Source organism: Eublepharis macularius, chromosome 16, assembly GCF_028583425.1.
Source record: "Eublepharis macularius isolate TG4126 chromosome 16, MPM_Emac_v1.0, whole genome shotgun sequence".
NCBI classification, from domain to species: Eukaryota; Metazoa; Chordata; class Lepidosauria; order Squamata; family Eublepharidae; genus Eublepharis; species Eublepharis macularius.
Window position 1 is genome coordinate 4,820,479 of NC_072805.1, and position 19,203 is coordinate 4,839,681.

The 19,203-nt window shown below is 41.7% G+C and overlaps 1 protein-coding gene across 2 annotated transcripts in view; it reads right to left on the reverse strand.

Annotated features, from left to right (window-relative positions):
* SMC1B (structural maintenance of chromosomes 1B) overlaps positions 1-19,203 on the reverse strand; it is an 84,617-nt gene that overhangs the window by 50,085 nt on the left and 15,329 nt on the right. For both annotated transcript variants that reach the window (XM_055000437.1, XM_055000436.1), the window contains exons 6-13: positions 17,104-17,362; positions 11,063-11,203; positions 10,574-10,656; positions 5,160-5,367; positions 3,511-3,696; positions 2,943-3,122; positions 1,262-1,408; positions 256-393 (exon numbers count right to left, since the gene is read on the reverse strand). In XM_055000437.1, the coding sequence (XP_054856412.1) occupies positions 256-393; positions 1,262-1,408; positions 2,943-3,122; positions 3,511-3,696; positions 5,160-5,367; positions 10,574-10,656; positions 11,063-11,203; positions 17,104-17,362 (1,342 nt within the window). The remainder of the gene's footprint in view (positions 1-255; positions 394-1,261; positions 1,409-2,942; positions 3,123-3,510; positions 3,697-5,159; positions 5,368-10,573; positions 10,657-11,062; positions 11,204-17,103; positions 17,363-19,203) is intronic.

Below are 19,203 nucleotides of genomic sequence, written 5' to 3' on the forward strand. Positions count from 1 at the left end.
AACTCTCTCTTATGCAAAGAAAGACTGCCTCCTAGTGGACAGAGAAAAGATCAACCATGGTCTGGATCACTGAAGGGCAACAAACTGGGAGAAAGAATTATATTGCATTTTGTTCTGAAATTATGTATGTATGGAGATTGTCTCTCCTAAAAATTATACACATTTCCAGAAAAAATACTGCACATAAACTGCCTATGTGGAGCCTCAGCATAGACAGAATAGATAAGATGCAGCCATCTAAATATATAAAGCTACCGTGGTAAAACTGGAAAGACGTTTCTTCTCAGTAAGTTCTAGTTCACTCTGTGAATATTTTTGTCGTGTTTGAATTCCTTGGCATTGAGCCTGCAACTGCTTTAAGTCAGTCTCCTTGCGCTGGATTTTTAATAAGCTCTAAGGAAGGAAAGTGAAACAAAACATACTTTTTTTGAAAAGTATTTTTTTTACTTGAAGCTACTAATACTTGGATAAATTAATGCATCACAAAAGAATATACAAGAAAAGGTTTGACCGGCTGAAAATAACACGGCACATTTTTTTTTCTGATTTCACTTACCAAATCTATCTCCCAAGCCCAACAAAGCACTCCAAATATATGAAAACTAGTTTTAGCTGTCTCCACATTACTACTACCAAAACATCTTATTTAAGTTTTCCCATAAGAAAATCTTAGGCACACAATTTCACTCAAAAAGGTTTTTTAAGAGTATTCATTTTAAAGGAAAACTAGAATTTATCACATTATATGGATTGTTCTATTTATTAGAAATGCACATATCAGTGAAAAGGAATGTACACTAACCCTGTGTTCCCAAACAAAAACAAAAATAATGTTACGGGAATATTTTTATGGGGTGCTTTTTGCTCCCCCAAAAAAGTGGTAGTGGTACTCATGATGTTCACGACCTTCAGGGTCCAAACCTGGTGACCAAAAGAGGTGCCAGTATTGCGGAAAGAGATGTCAGTACTGTGTATTGCTGAATACCACCAGCAAAAAGCAGTGCTTTTACAGGAAGTCCCACACAGTGTAATACTTAGTCTAGTTCTTTTATTTTTAATAATTAACAATAGGGAAAAAAGACATACACGCCTCCCCTGCACCTCTTTCTTGATCCAGTTTGGTCCCCACTGCTGGCTTTCATCTTTTAGGAAAAACACAAGAATCACGAGGATCTGTCTTATTTGATTTGTCCCACAGAACAGCACCACTGAAATGATATTACGGTACTCTGTCTCTTATACTGATAAAAATTAGCTGTACCTTTAGCTCATTAATCAGATTTTCTTTTCTTTCTTTAAGCTCATTTATTTCTTTTTCATCCCAGTATCTAGCCTTCATTTTCAAATAATTTGACCCTCCAGAGATTATTCCAGATTTCAAAAATAAAGTTCCATCAAGAGCCACTGTCTGAAAATGAAAAGACACGTGATTTTCCTGAAGTGATCCATATCTCTAAATATATCAGGAATATATCAGGAATTCCTAAGAAACACCAAGAAAGTGAATGCACGAATACTTCCGTTCTGCTGGATTCTGCTCCAGAACAAAACAAGGAAACAGAATGTGCAACTAGAAGCTTTCTTTAGAATACAAATATATCCCAGAATTCCTTTGACTGTCAAAATTGGGAGGTTTAAACTAGTCATGATGAAACCACAGATCAGCATAATTATTTCCTCTATTTATACCCTGCTGTTCAGCCAGGTGGCTCCCAAAGCAGTTTACAGTTCAAAACGAACTTCATACGACGATAATTTTAGCAATGGTTGCCAATGAAGCAACTTGCTGAACTCTGAGGGAGAGAATAGGAGAGTTGGCATGCTTCGGGGGAAAAGGGAAAGAGACGATTGGGTTGGATCCAGACAGCTTTTTCACTCAGTCTCACCCAATTTCCCTCCTTACTAAACATAGAAACACAGAGCTGGAAGGGATCGCAAGAATCATCTAGTCCAACCCCCTGCACAATGCAGGAAATTCACAGCTACCTCCCCGCCCCTCACTCCCCCAGTGACGCCTGCTTCATGCCCAGAAAAGGCAAAAAACCTCTAGGATCCCCAGTCAATCCTGCCTAGAGGAAAATTTCTTCCTGATCTCAAAATATTACTCTAGGCACATAAGAAAGGCCACGAGAGTTTAGCACTGTCTAATCCCTTCATACCCTCTTGCCTCCCACAAAGCTTTTGTTCATGCAGTTCCCTTCATTTCTGGTTCTGGGGGGCAAAGGAGACCCTGAAACATTTTTTCACCACCAGAAAAGTCCGTTGGATCCAACCAACCCATTGCCTCATTCTAGATTGGAAGTCCTTTGACTTGGCTGCTGAAGCTCTCGCTCTATGATGGTAGGCGGTAGCAGTGGTGAAGCTTCCTTTCTCAGGCCACCTCTGGCTCTTCTTCACCCATCCTTCTCCTTCCTGACAGCAGCAGCAGGAGGCTTTGCAAGGGAACAGTGACTCGAGTCCTCTCCTCCTCAAGCCGCCTGATGATCTTGGTGCTGCAGCTACTCCTGCTGTCTCTTGTAGCTCACTAACTATTGACATCCCTGCTAGCATCGTATTTACAAAACCTTTCAGTCTGTTTTCAACCAAACCCACTTAAGAAAAAAGAACATTTAAAATAAAATCTTATACATTTACAGTTCAATCCTAAGAAGAGTTATTCCAGTCTAAGCCTACTGATTTCAATGGGCTAAGAATGGAGTAACTCTTCTTAGGATTGCACTGTTAATCAAGTCAGAGATTAACACATGGCTGAACTGACATGTATTCTATTCTAGCTGTAGAAGGAGCTTACCGTGTGGGTAACGGTTAACCCCCAAACCTGTGTTTTGAAACAGTACAACTCCTGGAATGCTGTACCACATGACTCTTCTGAGTATATAGACTGGCCTTTTAAAATAAGGTTTTCCACTGGGCTTCAAAACTCAGGTGTGTATCAGGCTTACTTTCAGTCGGCGCGGTCCATCAAAGGCTATCTGCCTTGCTTCCTTTACTGTCTCACAGATCAGACCATTCCCACAAACAAACTGAATCACTTTCTTCAAGGGAGGAAAGGATGTCTGTATGACATCTATCATCATTTTAGTTCCTTTTATCTCTCTTAACTGTTCACTGATTGGTTCTACCTAAACATAAATATAAAACAGTCTTTAGAAAGGTAAAGGAAATGTAATACATGGATCTCTGATAATATAGTCTAATAAATAAACCATACAAACAACTCCTTCCATGAAAAAGCCAAGCATGCTTTCAAGCACAATTAAAATGAAAATGGCAATACACACTACTTAACGGCCAACAAAAGGCAGCTGTGGAGGGCCTGACAAAGCGTATAAAGCCCGATTACTTTAATCCTCATAGGAGAACAGAATTTTCCAAGAGACTTAGACCATACCTTAAAAATATGTGAAGCTAACTTAAAACTATCAAAAGTTTCCCCGAAGAATGCTTTCAAGTGAAAGTAATCAACTAGCTCTGAAAATAAAAAGACCCTAAAGAAATCAAAAAACCTACCTCAAGGTAATCCAAAGGAAGGAACGTTTCTGGTTCAGCTCTTTCTTCCTTGAGGAAACGGATACAATCTCTAGCTACTTTTTCTGAAGCGACAATAATAGCAGTCATGTACTTGCCAAAAAGCTTCGTGACAGCAAGTTGGTATTTTTTATGGATAGGATGACACAAGTCGACTAGCCTTCCAAACTGAAAAACAAGGATAACAAAGAACCACTTGATATTTTGATGTAAGTCCATACAATTGGGGGTATGAAAAAATGGGATTCAATTCCTATATTGCTTTAAAAACCTGCTCAGGATTCTGCTCTCTGCTTTGAGCATTTCTCGCAGACCAGCTTACTTTCCGTATCAGAACCTGGCTGGGGCAAAATATGTTTTTCCAGCCGTCAAAGTAGTGCCTGGCAGGACCATTTCCAGTTCAGAAAATGGCATGGGGCGGGGGAAACTGAAGCCCCTTCACACATGCCACGGTGATAATTCAGGCAGCATGTGTGTGGGAACTGAGGAGAACCTGTAATTCATGCACGAACCTGTGAACTCTCTGTAAAGTGCAGAGTGATTTATATACCGTCCTTCAGGACAACTTAATCCCACTCAGAGCGGTTTACAAAGTACGCCAACCAAGTATGAGGACAATCACCCTGGGAGGTGGGTGGGGCTGCGAGAGCTCCAGAGAGCCGCGACTAGCCCAAGGTCACCCAGCTGGCTTCAAGTGGAGGAGTGGGGAATCAAACCCGGCTCTCCAGATTAGAGTCCCGCAGCTCTTAACCACTACACCAAACTGGAGACATTACCTCTTTAAATAGAAGGTAATTGTAGATCACCAATCTTTCAGTTGCGGAATTTTATGTGGTGATTGATTTTTGCAGCCATTTAAATGTGGTCTAGTTTTTTTATATTTTAGTAGTCTTCATAAAACTAGTAAGTTAAGAAGCAGTATGAAGTAGAGAGAGAGAGAGAAGATTTGGATGATACATTCCTAGGCCAGATTACAAAACTTTCAGAGATGGAACATAGTGGTTGGGGGGGGGGGGCTTTTTGCCTTCCTCCGAGCACCGAGCAGGGGGGAGCTAAGAATTTCTGGCACTGTGCAGGGGGTTGGCCTAGATGACCCTTGATATCCCTTCCAGCTGTTTCTACTATTCTAATTTACAGAGGAAGAATGCGAGGGAGGGGATTGTTTCTAAGCAAGGCCCAGGTCAGGGAGAGACGTGCACACAAGATCTCTGAAGCTCTTTGCAAAGCAGGCAGAACAACAGGGAAGGGTATACTCTGCCAAGTAGCAGCTCAGTTTGACTATCAAGCCCTGCTTGCTGGAGCAGATGGATGGAGGAACCAGCATAGAAGACACCCTCACTCCACCAGAGGAAAAGGGCAGCCCAGCCCTATGCTTTAGTGACTACTAGACGTACCCTCTGCCCCCTTAAAGGCCAGAGCTACTGTATTTCTTCTGCAGAGAAATATTAATGTTCAAAAAAAGTACTGTCCTAGTTCTTTGTATCTGCTATTCCTAGCATACATATTTTCCTGAATACCTCTCAGCATTATTGTTATCCAAGTAGGAAGTACGATAAAGGAACTACCTATCCAGAAGAGAAAAAATGCAAGTTCATCACAAATGTTAAAACAGAATGAGCTCCGCTTGTTACCACATAATCAGGATACAGCCTTTTGAGGCTCTCCAAGTTCTCTGCTCTCATCTGCTGGCGTTTTCCCTCATAGACATCAATTTTAGCATTGTGCAGTTCACCGACAATTTTATTTAGTTCCTCATTTACTTCAGCTATGCGTTGCTTTGATTGTTCTATTTCATTTGTCAGCATTTCTTCTTCTTGTTTCTTCTCCAATAAAGATTTACTACAAGGCAAGGGAAAAATGGGGGAAGCATTAGGCCAATTGCTTTCATGTCAGCTAAGCAACACTTTGATTCCCACAGATCAGACCCCATAGGTTTACAGCGCAATCCTATGCAGAGCTAATCCAGTCTAAGCCCATTGAAGTCAATCGGCTTAGACTGGAGTAACTCTGCATAGGACTGTACTGTGAATGCGTATCACCAAGTCAGTATAAAAGTTGAATGCATTTTTAACATTGTCATGGATGTAATTTTACAACATTTCCTGTTTGTTGCCTCTAGGAATGATTGTAGGATTGTACCCAAATGTCCCAGAGTGTCCCCCTCTTCCTCAAGCAAAATGAACCTTCACGGGCAAGTCCAGTGTTTCATTTTGCATATCTAATTGCGATGATGAGATCTGTATTGACATACATGCATGTGTGAATCAGTTTTTATATTTATATAAGATCTTACTTGCATATGCTATCTGTGACTTATCCAGTGGACTGAAAGGCCAGAGACGATGCATTCGGGGGGAATGGATTACTAATTGCTGATACTGTACCATGCAAATAAAGAAAACGGTCAATGGAAAACCCTCTATAATCCAGAATTTGGTTTAAATTGTACGCTGCTTTTAGTGAACAGAGCGGCAGAGTCTATGAGCAAAGCAATCCTGGAAGATGAGTAGAGAAACGCTCACTTCCATGGAAGCTCAAGGCTCAGTCAGGCATGGCATATGATCCTTCGCTACCCTCAAGCTGCCTCTTAACCTCATCCATGCAGAAACATCCCTGTTCAGCATCTCAAAACAAAGCAACATGGCCCAAGTGCTGCGGAACTGTAAGCTCATTGTTTGGGATGAGAGCACCATGGTGCACAAGGGGTGTTTTGAGGCACTGAGCATAACCCTCAAAGATGTCAGGGGCAATGAGAGAGTGATGGGGGGGGGGGGGAGCCACCATGCTGCTGGCTGGAGACTTCCGGCAGACTCTGCCAGTAATTCCAAGGGGAACTTGAGCTGACAAGGTTAGTGTGTGTGTCAGGGCATCATATCTGTGGCCCCTCATCAGGAAACTCTCAATAAGAAAGTACATGAGGGTCCGCTTGAGAGGCGAGGTATCCGCTGGGGAATTCTCTGAACTCCTACTAAAAATAGGGGATGGAGAGTATCCTCAGTCCAAGGGAAAGGTGACCATCCTTGCAGGCCTGGGCACAGTACTGACGACCCCAGCAGACCTAACAGCCACGATATACCCTGATATTGCCACTATCACGGAGAAGTCCATGGACTGGCTGTGCAACCACGCCATTCTGACCCCCAAGACTGACAAGGCTGCCATCATTAACGAAACAGCTTAATACCACTAGGGGGCGCTCCCGCCCCTCAGCGCGCATGCGCAGCCATCTTTCCTGCTGAAAACGGCACCTGAAGTAGGCAGAGCACCCCCCACAACCCTCAGTCTTCTTTCGCTGCTGTGCCCTCAGGTAAGTCAATAGCATCAGTGGGGAAGACCGACAATGAACTGATATTTCCTCAGCTTTTCTCCCTACACGCCTCCTCTGATGTTTTTTTCTAGCAAAATTAAACTGGGACTTTTTTGAAGTGCAGAATGCTTTCTTCACTGCTTCCTGTACTTTCTAGTCTATTCTTTTCAGGCATTAATTTTTTTTTTTAAAACAGCAGCACTGCAACGTTGGTACCATTAAAAAAAAAAGACCCTGTAAGTCCTCAGCCGATCAATTAACAAAACTGACTTGATCTCAGCGATCAGCTAATGAAACTGATGTATCCTCAAAGCCCGTAGCAGAAATGACATATTTCTAGTGTAGAAATAAAAAACAGACACCACTTTGGGTTGACTCTCTCAAAGAGTAGAATTAAAGAATTGAAGCATTATGGGGCAAGAACCAATGCATCCAGAAGTCATCTGTATGGGGCAAGAACCAATGAATACGGAATCATCTGAATACAGATGATAGTTACCCTTTCTGTCAAATAACAGAGAGGCGTCCCCAAGAACTAACAATAAATACACCACCAAATACACCTGGGGATAATACACTATTCACAATATGATAAACAAATAATATCTTTTATGTATAAAGTGCTCAGTGCAAAGATGAAAGCTGAATAATTTGTACATACATTAGTAAACACACATATACAGCAATTCATATATCCATCATACTCAATGAATACAGGAAACAAAATACAATACTTTCATCAGACCGTAACCTCTCCAAAAGTCTCTCAACATTGGACACAGTCTCTAAATCAAGTATATGTATGTTCCCAGCCTTCCAGAAGGTCCGAACGTTAAGGAACCCCGCATGGCTGTCAGATCAATGGATGTGCAGATAACATCAAAGGTAAGTAAAAATAGTAGGGATTGTAATTTTCTCTTCTTTCTCTCTGCAGGTGGATAGAAGCAGATGGAACCAGGGATCCTGAGGGATCCCCAGTCAGGCCCTCCAAGCGTCCGGCAATGCTATTTTCCTTGTTTCGTCCGCACAAACCTCCTCAGGGGCTAGCAGATACTCCACCGAACAGCCTTCAATCTTTACTGCAAAACAAACTCACGTGCAGTTAATTCTACGCACATAAGAGGTCAATCGGAACCGTGAGTTTGTTTTGCTGTAAAGACTGAAGGCTGTTCGGTGGAGTCTCTGCTGGCCTCAGGTCCCTGGTTCCATCTGCTTCTATCCGACGTTGAGAGACTTTGGGAGAGGTTACGGTCTGATGAAAGTATTGTATTTTGTTTCCTGTATTCATTGAGTATGACAGATATATGAATTGCTGTATGTGTGTGTTTACTAATGTATGTACAAATTATTCAGCTTTCATCTTTGCACTGAACACTTTATATATATAAGATATTATTTGTTTATCATATTGTGAATAGTGTATTATCCCCAGGTGTATTTCTATTGTTACCCTTTCTGTGGCAAAATATATAGGGACAATAATTAAACATCAGAGACACGATACCAAGTAAGGTTATTCCCGTTTTAATTTCTGCTTAAGGCAACAGCCATAGGAGCAGTATTAGATAGACAGACAGACAGACAGACAGACAGACAGAGGGCTGGCTCTTCAATTGAGGCGGAGCTGTCCTCCGCCTCAGGCGCTGAACTCTGAAGGAGGCGCCGTACCAGCCCAATGACTGGAGTTCCCTGCAGTGTACGCACTCCCGTGCACTCGCACAGGAATTCTTCTCTCTTGGCGCAAGGCATTTCTTCTGAAGTGCAGAAGGGCAGCCCTGTCTTCCTGCTCAGTGTTGTAATTCATTTCAATGGACCTCATGCAAGTAAATTGGCATTCCTGGTTCCCATTTTCTCCAATGAGCCTTCAAGCCTCTCCCATTATTTCCAATGGGCAATCCTGTCATTCCTTTTAGTACATCCCTTTCCCCCTCCCCAGCTGGCATCAGTTCTACTTTTCACTTTTCCTCAGGCTTTTGGGGGGGGGGGGCTGCTTTTGGTGGAAAGAGTGGCTGGTTGCGTGTGCACTGCCACAGAGGAAGGAGGAAGTGAGGTGAGACACATGCAATTCCCTTTCAGTCCCTGTGCGACAGGTAGGAGCAAGTCACTGTTGTTGGGTTTAAAGTTGTTGTTTTAAATTCTATTACTTTCCCTCCCCCCTTCTCCCTTTCGTTCTCCCTCCCCCTTGCTATTCTCCGATCTCAATGCTGCTCCCCCTTCACTCCAGCAGAGCAGCGCCCCGCACTGCGCCCCCCTCTTTATCACCTTCCTTCTCTCATTCCCTAGTTTACATATATCACCCCACCTTCCCCCTCTCCCTCAATAGTTTATTTCAATATTTATACACCACATGCTTAGCTGTCAGCTGCCATTCACTTCAAACCCAAGGGTGGGGGAGAAGGATGAGCATGGAGGGTAGTTCCCGAAAGGGATCTCTGACAAAGGTGATCAATATTTTAAGGCTTGGAGAGGGTCGGAGAGAAAGAGAAGGCTTCTGCTCAGTCCCCCTTCCAAATATCTCTCTCCTCCAAGCGGGCCCTGTAAGAGAAGCCCCCCTTCTACTGCCAAGAATCTCTGGGTTCAGAGAGAGGTGGGAAGAAAGAGAGGGAAACTTTTTTACACACACACACAAAAGGAGGTGTGCTCAAAACTTCAATGCAAGTTGCTGTTTTTGCTCACAAAATAGATTTTTGGCTCGCAATAAGAAAAACAAAGATTGTTGTTATTCTCACACTTACTTAAAAAATTAAATTTTAAAATTTAAATTAAGAAATAAAAATTAAATTTAAAATGTAAAAAGTTTCAAGTTTTGTGCTTTTCATTTTCCCTACATTTCTTCTGTTTTTTAAAATTGGTTAGCTGGCGGGGGGGGGGGGGGGCGCAAGTAGGTATCTTGCCTCAGGAGCCAGAAACCCTGGCACCGGCCCTGGATGGACGGACGGACAGAGAGACAGACAGAAAGAAGTGGATCTGATCCTCATGGGGTGAATATGCAGAAAGCCCAATGTAAAGTTCACCATGCGGAAGAGGCCATTATTACACTCTTAACAGTTTGATCTGCAACAGCTATTCCACATACGATACTGCAGTCATCCCTTAGTGAACTCAATGCCATCCTACAAACACTTTTCTGAGAATATGCCTCATTGAATAGACCTGACTCGGTTTCTGAAGAGACCTGCTTAGAATGTTTTCCAATTCTTCTGTTTATGGGAAATGGGGAGTTTAAAGAGTCATAAATACAGATGCTGACAGAAGCCCATATACAGATACAAATAACTCATGTATTATACTTCTGTGATTTTCTTGGGAATTAGCCTCCCAATTTAGAATGAAAAAGTAGCTGTTAAAGTACTGATATTACTAGAACAAACAAAACGTAGTCTCTTACAACGCTATCTACCTCAGAGGAAAAACGTAACTGGAGCTCCACATTCTCAACCCAACTCAAAGGATGTTAGACTTAAAGAGTACTGATACCAGTGAACTTCAGCAGGTTTAATTCTGTTAGACTAAAGTCATCATGATTCAATTTATCACCAGGGCCAATTACTGAAATTCAGTCCTATCCAGAGCTTTGATGTACAGTGCTGTCAGTTTGTACCTAGAAATACAAGAATCTCCCCCAACACCCTATTATGAAGGACACATTTCAAAGTAAATAATGGAAAATAAAACCCTGTAGAGATTTAACAGCTTACTTTGATGGTGGGGAGAGGAGGAGACTTTTTAATAAATTACCTGCATGAACTGATATAATCCTGCAGCTTCTGCACTCGGTTTTTGTGATCTTCTATCTGTTCTGTAACTTGTTTTATGTTTTCCTACACAATGCAATAATAAAATTATAAGAAACTGCTTTATTAGAAGCATCTGTAATTGGTAGAAGGGGACTGCTTCTCATCTTGCAGCCTCTCGCGCAAGCACAACACACTGTCTGCAGTCCTTGCGGCTTCCATTCTCCATTTATGCAGCCCTGCCAGGCCATGAGGATTTCAGGGCTGACAGATTAGGGGAACCTTTATGAGTCCCTCCTTTCCATGACTATCCTCATGCAACAGGGAGAAGGTAGGAGGGATAAAATTCTCTATTCACCTAGACAGAAGGCCAGAAAGAAACCAAGCAGAAGCTCTTTCTGCAAGGTTAGCATATACAGAAACATGAACAGCAAAGAGGACAGTAACTTTAGAGAAATCAGATACCACTTTATAATATTTAGTTCACAGATACCTCAATTTCTTTCTGTCTTCGCTTATCAAATGACATCTTTTCTTGATCTGCCTTTTGTTCCCACTGCAATTTTTCCTGCTGTTGAATCCACATTGCTACTCTTTTTCTCATTAATTCTTTCAGCTCCTTATATTTATTTAGCTGAGTATAAGAGTATACAGACATTATCAATTGAACTAGTTTATAACTGTAGGCATTGAAGATAACATAGTGCATAGCATGAAACTTTCCAATCATAGTCCCTTGAAAATATTTTAAATCTGCTTTATTCCTCGTTAAAATACCAAAAGACATACAACAAGAACTAAACACATCTGCAATTGTTCATTTATAGAAAGAACTTACAGCTTTGAACAAGAGTTAGAAGCCTCAGCACGAACAGAAAATGAGAGACGGAGAACCAATGGGCCAACCAAATGAGAAATAGTGGTTTATTTATGATTTATTCAGAAAATGTACATACCTCTCCAGAAACTATCTGAGGTGGCTGAGAAACAAGTAAAATTAAAGTTGAACTCAGTGAAACTAACCCAGTCAGCAATAAAACCACTTAAATCTAGTGGCCATAAAAACAATACATCTGCAGAGAAAACAGCATAAAGCATAACCAGACACCAGATACAACAGTAAAGAGTCCAGTAGCACCTTTAAGACTAACCAACTTTACTGTAGCTTTCAAGAACCACAGTTCTCTTCGTCAGATGCATCTGACGAAGAGAACTATGGTTCGAAAGCTTATGCATATGACAGAGAACTATGGTTCTTGAAAGCTTATGCTACAGTAAAGTTGGTTAGTCTTAAAGGTGCTACTGGACTCTTTACTATTTTGCTACTACAGACTAACACGGCTGGCTCCTCTAGATCCATACACAACAGGGATAGTACAGGCCTTAAAAATCCACAACAGATATTAAAATCATTGGCTGAAATTAAAAATCTCAGCAAAGAAAAGTGTTTTGACTTGGAGACTAAATGACAACATAGTAGGCAGCAGGTGAACCTGAAGGAAGATGGTGTTCCAAAATGGGGTGTTACCCCATCCCTAGTTACTGCGTGCCTGATTTCCATGGGTGGGGGCAGAGTAAAGAGTAAGGCTTAAAACAAAGTTCTGGTGAGCAGGAGAGGGGCTCCATGTGAATATTTTAATCAATGAGAACTAACGACATGGTGTTGATTTATGGAATAAGAATCAATCTGTCCTGACTCAACGGTGAAGAGATAAAGCTCTCTTCAAAATGGAAGACATTAAGTTCAAAGACCCATCTGGTCAACATAATCACAACCACAAGGATGCTGATTAAACATGCTACTACTGGGGAAAAGAATCCAACACCCTTAGCCAATTGTAGATTTCCCACTTCACTACTAGTCTGAGAAACAACTCAAAAGCTTATTTAGCAATAAGCCTGATGCAGTCAATTAGGCAACTGGATGCGTACAGGAAAGCATCAGCACCTGTATTTTACCTTTCAAATGACATAAAAAAAATTGTATACAGAACTCATACAGTTCTGTAAACAGACAGCCAGTTCTTACAAACAATAAAGTTGAGGTACACGATTTCTGAACATTGTGGACTGACAGGTCACAGCCAGCATTTAAAAGGAATAACATAAAAATACATTCCTGGATGGCACCATTAATTTCATAACTGAGAGAGAATGCCCCAGGCCAGGGCTGAATATCTGCAGATGAAAAGTTCACAACTTTCAGTGTATAGTGGAAGTAAACTCGCTGTGCTTTTCTCACACCCTCCATGTTATAACTGCAGGAACAGAAATGCAAAACATAGGGTGTAAGAAGGATTTTCTCACAGGCTTTGAGCAGGCCAGATCAATAAGTTTTAATTGGAAATCAGGGGGCTACCCCCAAATTCACTAACGCATAGTGATGGCATGTAGCAGTTCAAACAGAACCTTAGATAAGGCACTAAGAACCTCGTGGAGATTGCAAGAAGATTAACTACAAACAAGTGATGAATGTAGCAAATTACAACCTCTTAAGAAGTGCACTTCTTAAGGTGATTTTACATCTTTAGAATGAATGACTGTAGATAGAGCTGATACATGGCATTTAAAGATATTTCAGCAAAGACCCTGCTGATCTTCTGGTGATCTGTAATTCATTTAGGCAATTTATTACCCTTCTTTTCTTCCTGAAGGGAACCCAAAGCAGTTTACAAATATGATGTTACATAACTTGCAGTCTTGTTCCCGGATGCTCCCCCCAACATCAAGAAACATCTTCCAGGAAGGAAACAGCATACACCACAGGCTGGAAGGTCAGTCCTGGGGGGAAGCACCAACCCCCTCTGCTACCAAGGATGAAAAAGTGAGTGTAACTTCTGAATCTGTTTGCAGGCTCAGAGACTGGATGACAAATCTCTTGTACGATGCTCTGAACACTGATGGGTTAAGGCCCCATTCTGTTGAATCCTGCCAACTTAAAGTCTGCTTTAGAGCCTTTAGAGATGCCACATCTTCCTCAGCTGGGCAGAGGATACTCACTGGCTCATTCAACAGAGAAACATCTGGTTTTTGTTGGAAGTGAAGGACTTTGTGATGTCTTTTAGCTTCCGACTGTAGGGGAGGGGTCTACAGAGAGGCGGAATGATAAGCAAGTCAGGACCTGAGCATCCCTTCCTTTCTACTGCTTTAGAGCTGTCCTTTTGATGTGTGGATTGCTACTCTCAGGGAATCTTCCTTCCTTCTGGCTAACACTTTCCCTGTATCTCTTCTCCATCTTGCAACCGTGAGAGCGAGACATGCTCTTCTCTAACTCCATCCATCCAAATTTAGCTAGTTTAGAATGCCATCTCTACATTATCTCATCCTGAACTGAGTTCTTTATAATGAAAGACTCTTATTTCCTTACTAAAGATAAAGACAGGCACTGTGTAAACTTTCTCTCTTAAGCAGCTGATGCATTTCTGCTGTGCCTCTGTGTGCTCTGCCTAACAGTTCCTCCCTGTCTTTATATGGGTTTTGGCCATCCTGCTGTCCATTCATGCCAGGAGGTAAGCTCCTGCTATGTAACTATGGAAGGCACAAAAGTCAATTGCCCTAAGCTCTAGTCAATTGATGCTGTGTGAAACCTTGTACTGTATTCAAAGTGCATTTAGTCGCAGGCAAAGTACAGGTATTTCCAAAAACTGAGGTGATGGTAGACTTCCATGCTGATAGCTTATCTTGATGTCATTGGAAGCAAGACAGTCTTGATCTTCAGTGGCCTCCATCATGGTCTTGAGAAACTCTATGGGAAACTTGCACTTCTTGAGAGGCTGAAAATTACTTCCCAGTCTCAGGTCCGCCCCCCCGCCCCCCCCTTGAAGGGAGAGTAAACACCACAGAACATTACAGGTATAGCACTGACTTTGGTGACTGATATCTCAGATATCATGGATAGTTTGGAAAGCCAGATTGTTTTTGGCTTGCAATCTCAACCCAAGGTTAGATTGGCCAGGAGCAAGGCAGAAGTGGGCTGCATTTCCACAACTGAATGTCAGTCATGGACTCTTATGGCCAGCTAGCCTGACTATAAAAAGGTACAAACAACAAGCCAGAGACGCAGATCAATTAGGCATGGTTATTTTGCTAAGAGGTTTTGTTTCAGTCAAAGTACCGTGTCCTATAGCTCAGTCTCAATTCAGCCTAGCAGAAGGGAACTCCAGAGATTGCAAAACTTGTACTAAAGGAGGGCATTGTGATGATACGCTCAACTCCGCCTTGTTCCAGCTGTCCCCATGTGGAAAGCCTTCTGCTTTGAGAACTCCTCACAAGCATTATTTGCTCCACCTCAAAGTTTCCCCATTCCTCCAAGCTCAGCCAATCCTGAAGCTCACTTCAAACATTTACATCCCTACAACCCTATGAAAATAAGAGCTTCGTCCCTATTATTTCTGATTCCTTTTCTAAAACTAAAATCCCCTTTGTCTTGTTTCTGGCCTTCAGCTACGCCCACTTGGAGCTTCCAGACACCCTAAAGCGCCCCATTGCATGACAGAGCTTCCTTAAGCGAATCAACCTCATCTATTTCTGAGTAACAAAATCTTTTAAATTTGTCTGTCTCTTTGCCTCAGATTAATTTCACACTCCTTACACTGTCTCCTTGCACCATATTGAAGAGAAAGTTTCCCATATATGCAGTGAAGGGGGGCTCTGTCGGTAGCTCTTTGTGTTTGCATCGGCCAAGGCCAGAACTGCCATGAGATCTGCGGCAGCTGCTGAAGGCCTGGTCATCAAAAGCATCGAAGTGTGCCATCGCTATTGTTGCTCCTGCCACCACAGCCTCACTCGAGCGAGCCTATTTCTGATAGCAAACACTGTCTTCATCATTCCAACTCAGGCTCGGCATTAGTCATCCCTGTGTACCTCCAGTCTCACTCCACATACTCTGCCCTTTGGAGTTTTCTTGGATCTATTTTCTCCCCAATTTTTAAAAAAGGACTCCAGAAGGGAAACAGGAAATTACAGATCAGTTAGCCTTATGTCTGTCCCAGGCAAATTAATAGACACTGTGATCAAAGATTATTAGTCACACAGAGAAACAAAGCCTGTTGAGGGAAAATTAGCATAGCTTCCTCAACGAGAAGTCCTGCCTCACCCATCTTTTAGAGTGCTTTGAAGAAGTGAACAAGCTTGTAGATTAGGCATTATATATCTGAGCTTTCAAAAGGCTTTTGACAAGATTGCTCACTAAAGATTTCTGAGTAAACTTAGTAGTCATGGGATAAGAGGACAGATCATAGATTAAAAATTGGTTAAACACCAGGAAGCAGAGAGTAAGAATAAACGAAAAGTTCTCGCAATAGAGGGCAGTAGTGGGGTTGCACAAGGATCGGTACTGGGGCCAATGCTATTTAATTTGTTCATAAATTGTCTGGAACTGAGAGTCAGCAGTGCAGTGGACCAGTACACAGGTGATATGAAACTATTCAGGATGGGGAGAACCAAGGCCAACTGTGGAGAGTTCCAGGAGGATCTCCACAGGCTGGGCGAGTGGGCAACAAAGCGGCAAACACTTGCAAGTAGGCAGCTGTGTTGTTCTTTAGAAGAACAGCAGGATCTGAGTCCAGTAGCAAATGAAGTTCAATGTAAGCAACTGTAAGATGATTTACATTGGAACAAAAAAATCCCCACTTTAACTATACGCAAATGGGGTCTGAACTTGGCTGATACTGGGAGGACAAAAGACTTTGGGGTTATTGGTAGACAGCTCACTGCAAGTGTCAACCCAGTGTACCATGGCAGTGAAAAAGGCACATTTTATGCCGAGTATTATTAGGAAAGGGAATGAAAATCATATGGCTGATATTATAATGCCCTTGTATAGATCTATGGTGTGGCCTCATTTGGAATACTGTGTGCAGTTCTGGTCACCATATTTTCAAAACGACACTGCAGAAGGGCAAAAAAGTACAGAATGAGGCAGCCGAGATGATTTGAAGTTTGGAACACCTTTACTATAAGGAAGGGCTGAATAATCTGGGACTTTCCAGTTCAGAAAAAGAGGTGACTAAGGGGAGACATGACAGAGGGTCATGAAATTATGCACGGAGTAGAAAGAGTAGACAGAGAACTTTTTTCCACTCTCGTAAAATACTAGAACTGAAGGACATTCAATGAAGCTTATGGGGTAGCCCATTCAGGACAGAGAAAAGGAAACTCTTCTTTACAGAAAGAGTGATTAAGATGTGGAATTGACTGCCAGGGGATGTACAGACAGCCGCAGTCACAGACACTTTAAAAAGCGTATTAGACAGATTCATGGAGGATAGGTCTGTCAGTGGTTACTAGCCAGGGTGACTAAAAGAAACCTCAACATTCGGAAGAGGTGACTTGCTGAATACCACTGCCAGATGGCAACATTAGGGGAAGGCCTTGTTGGTCCTCTGTAACTAGCTGGCCACTGTATGAGACTAGACTGGACTAGATGGACCAAGAGTCTGATCCAACAGGGCTCTTCTTAAGTTCTTAAGCTCATTTCCACAAGACACGTGTCTGACACACACGTAGACCATACACACAAGTGTTAAAATTCACCTGGCTTTCTTCCAGCAGAACATCTTTCTCCTGCTGCAGTGTCTCCGCTTCAGTCTTTTTTTCAAATGCTCTCCATGCTTTATCAATATCTATCAGCTCTCCCTCCAGTTCTTTTTTATTTTCTTCTCGCTTAGCCTGCTGTTTCATATACTCTTTTAAGGCCTTCTTAGCCATGTCTACTTTATTAATTTGGTGAGAGGTTCTCTCTTTTGCTTTTATATATTGAGATTTCTTTTGATTCAGCAAGCCTTCCAGAGATCTAAGATGATATATTTGTCAACTGTTAGAAAAACTGTCTTATGAAACCTTGTGCAATTATTTTGAAAGTCTCCACCATTTTTTCCCTCCAAGATCAGAAACCCCCAGCAACAAATAACTGCAATATGAAAGACGCCACTTATCTAAAACCAATTCAACAATCCAGGCAACGGCCTGCCCTCCTCAAAGTAGCACTGTTATGGGGTAGGGATTTTTTCTAAAATTCACTTTTTCAGAAATAGTCATTCATTATTTAGTCTCTTTTTTCTCTTTTAAAAAAGAAAGTTCTGTTTCATTTCTCTTCAAAGAGAAATCAGTGTATCCATTTGTAACTTGAGCCTTTCGAGTTGTTTTATTATTTATTCATTTAACGTCATTCATACCCTGCCTTCTTCCTCAATAGGAACCCAAAGCAGCTTATATTGTTCTCCTTTCCTTCGTATTATCCTCGTATCAACAGAGTGAGGTGTATTAGGCTGAGTGTGTGTGCGACTGACCCCAGGTCACCCAGTCAGCTTCCATGGCAGAGCGGGAATTCTACTCCAGCGCTCTGAATCCTACACCACACTGGCTCTCCTTCGTGCTGCACACCACAGGGCAGCACTCTGCCAGGAGAACCGGAAGATCTGGGAAGACGCTGCCTGCCTCTGCGCAGCTACAGATTAAAATTCTGAAATTTTGCAGAACCACCCTTTTCTGCCTTTTTCTCTTTGAATTTCATTTTGATCAAAATGATGTTCAGAAAAAGGAAAAGAAACATTTTTGGATTTTAGGGACAAATTGGGTGAAGAGAAATTAAGAGACTGTCTCTTAACAACACTGTGCCAAACCATAATGGATTCTGAACATCTGACAGCAAACAAACAGAAAATAAATTAATGTTCTTTATTTTTTATACTTTTTGCTGGACTGGAGCCAGGCAACCTAACACAACCTTTCTGACTAAGAAAATATACATGGATACTACTCCCACTTCTTCCTTACGCAGGACCATGCAATAATCCTGAGCATGTATCCCCACCAGTGGACTTCCCAGTCAGACGACGCAGCATGGCAGAAAAAGCAGAGTGTAATACGAAGGAAAAGCAGGGGAAAGTCCACATCTATCAACAGTTTGAAATGGAGCAGGACAGCTCCTTGAAATGGAAAATATAACTATCAGACTACAGAAAAGAGAGTAGACTTTAATTTTACAGCAGCATTATTAGAAAAAGTATCCTCAGTGGGGCTGGGTTACTGGGCTCTTACTTTCCTTGCAAGTGCAAGTCCCAGAGTGTTGTAATTTTTATAATATTAAACATCACATATTTTATATTTTATTTTTAATAGGTTTAATTAATTTTATTCTATTTTATAGTTTTAATTAATTTTCAATTTGTATTTAATTTGCATTTATTTGCATTTAGTGTGGGGGTTATAGGTCGAATGAGGACAATAGTTGATTCTTCTCGCAAGTGTTCAGTGTAAGCAAAGGAAACTGTGCATGACAGGGTGTCCTTATGTTGTTCCTGTAGCTACAAAAAAGGCCCTTTGAAATCTTGGGGGAGTGGCTTCCCCCTCCCCCCATTCTCTCCTTTCCGCTATCTGATGAAGCTGATGGCAGCACTCAGTCTTTTAAAATACCTACTGAAGTAAGATATAAAGGTTTCAGACTCCAATACTCCCTTTTATTCTCAAATTTTAATTAAAAAAGCAATTTCGATTGCCCAAACCTTGGAGAAAATATATGAAAAATTAGATTTGCTTATGGGGAAATTAGCCAAGTTAAAATCTTTATATAATAATGAAGTTGATTGTATTCATCAAGTCCTTCAATCCTGTTAGCTATCTAATTCAAATGAG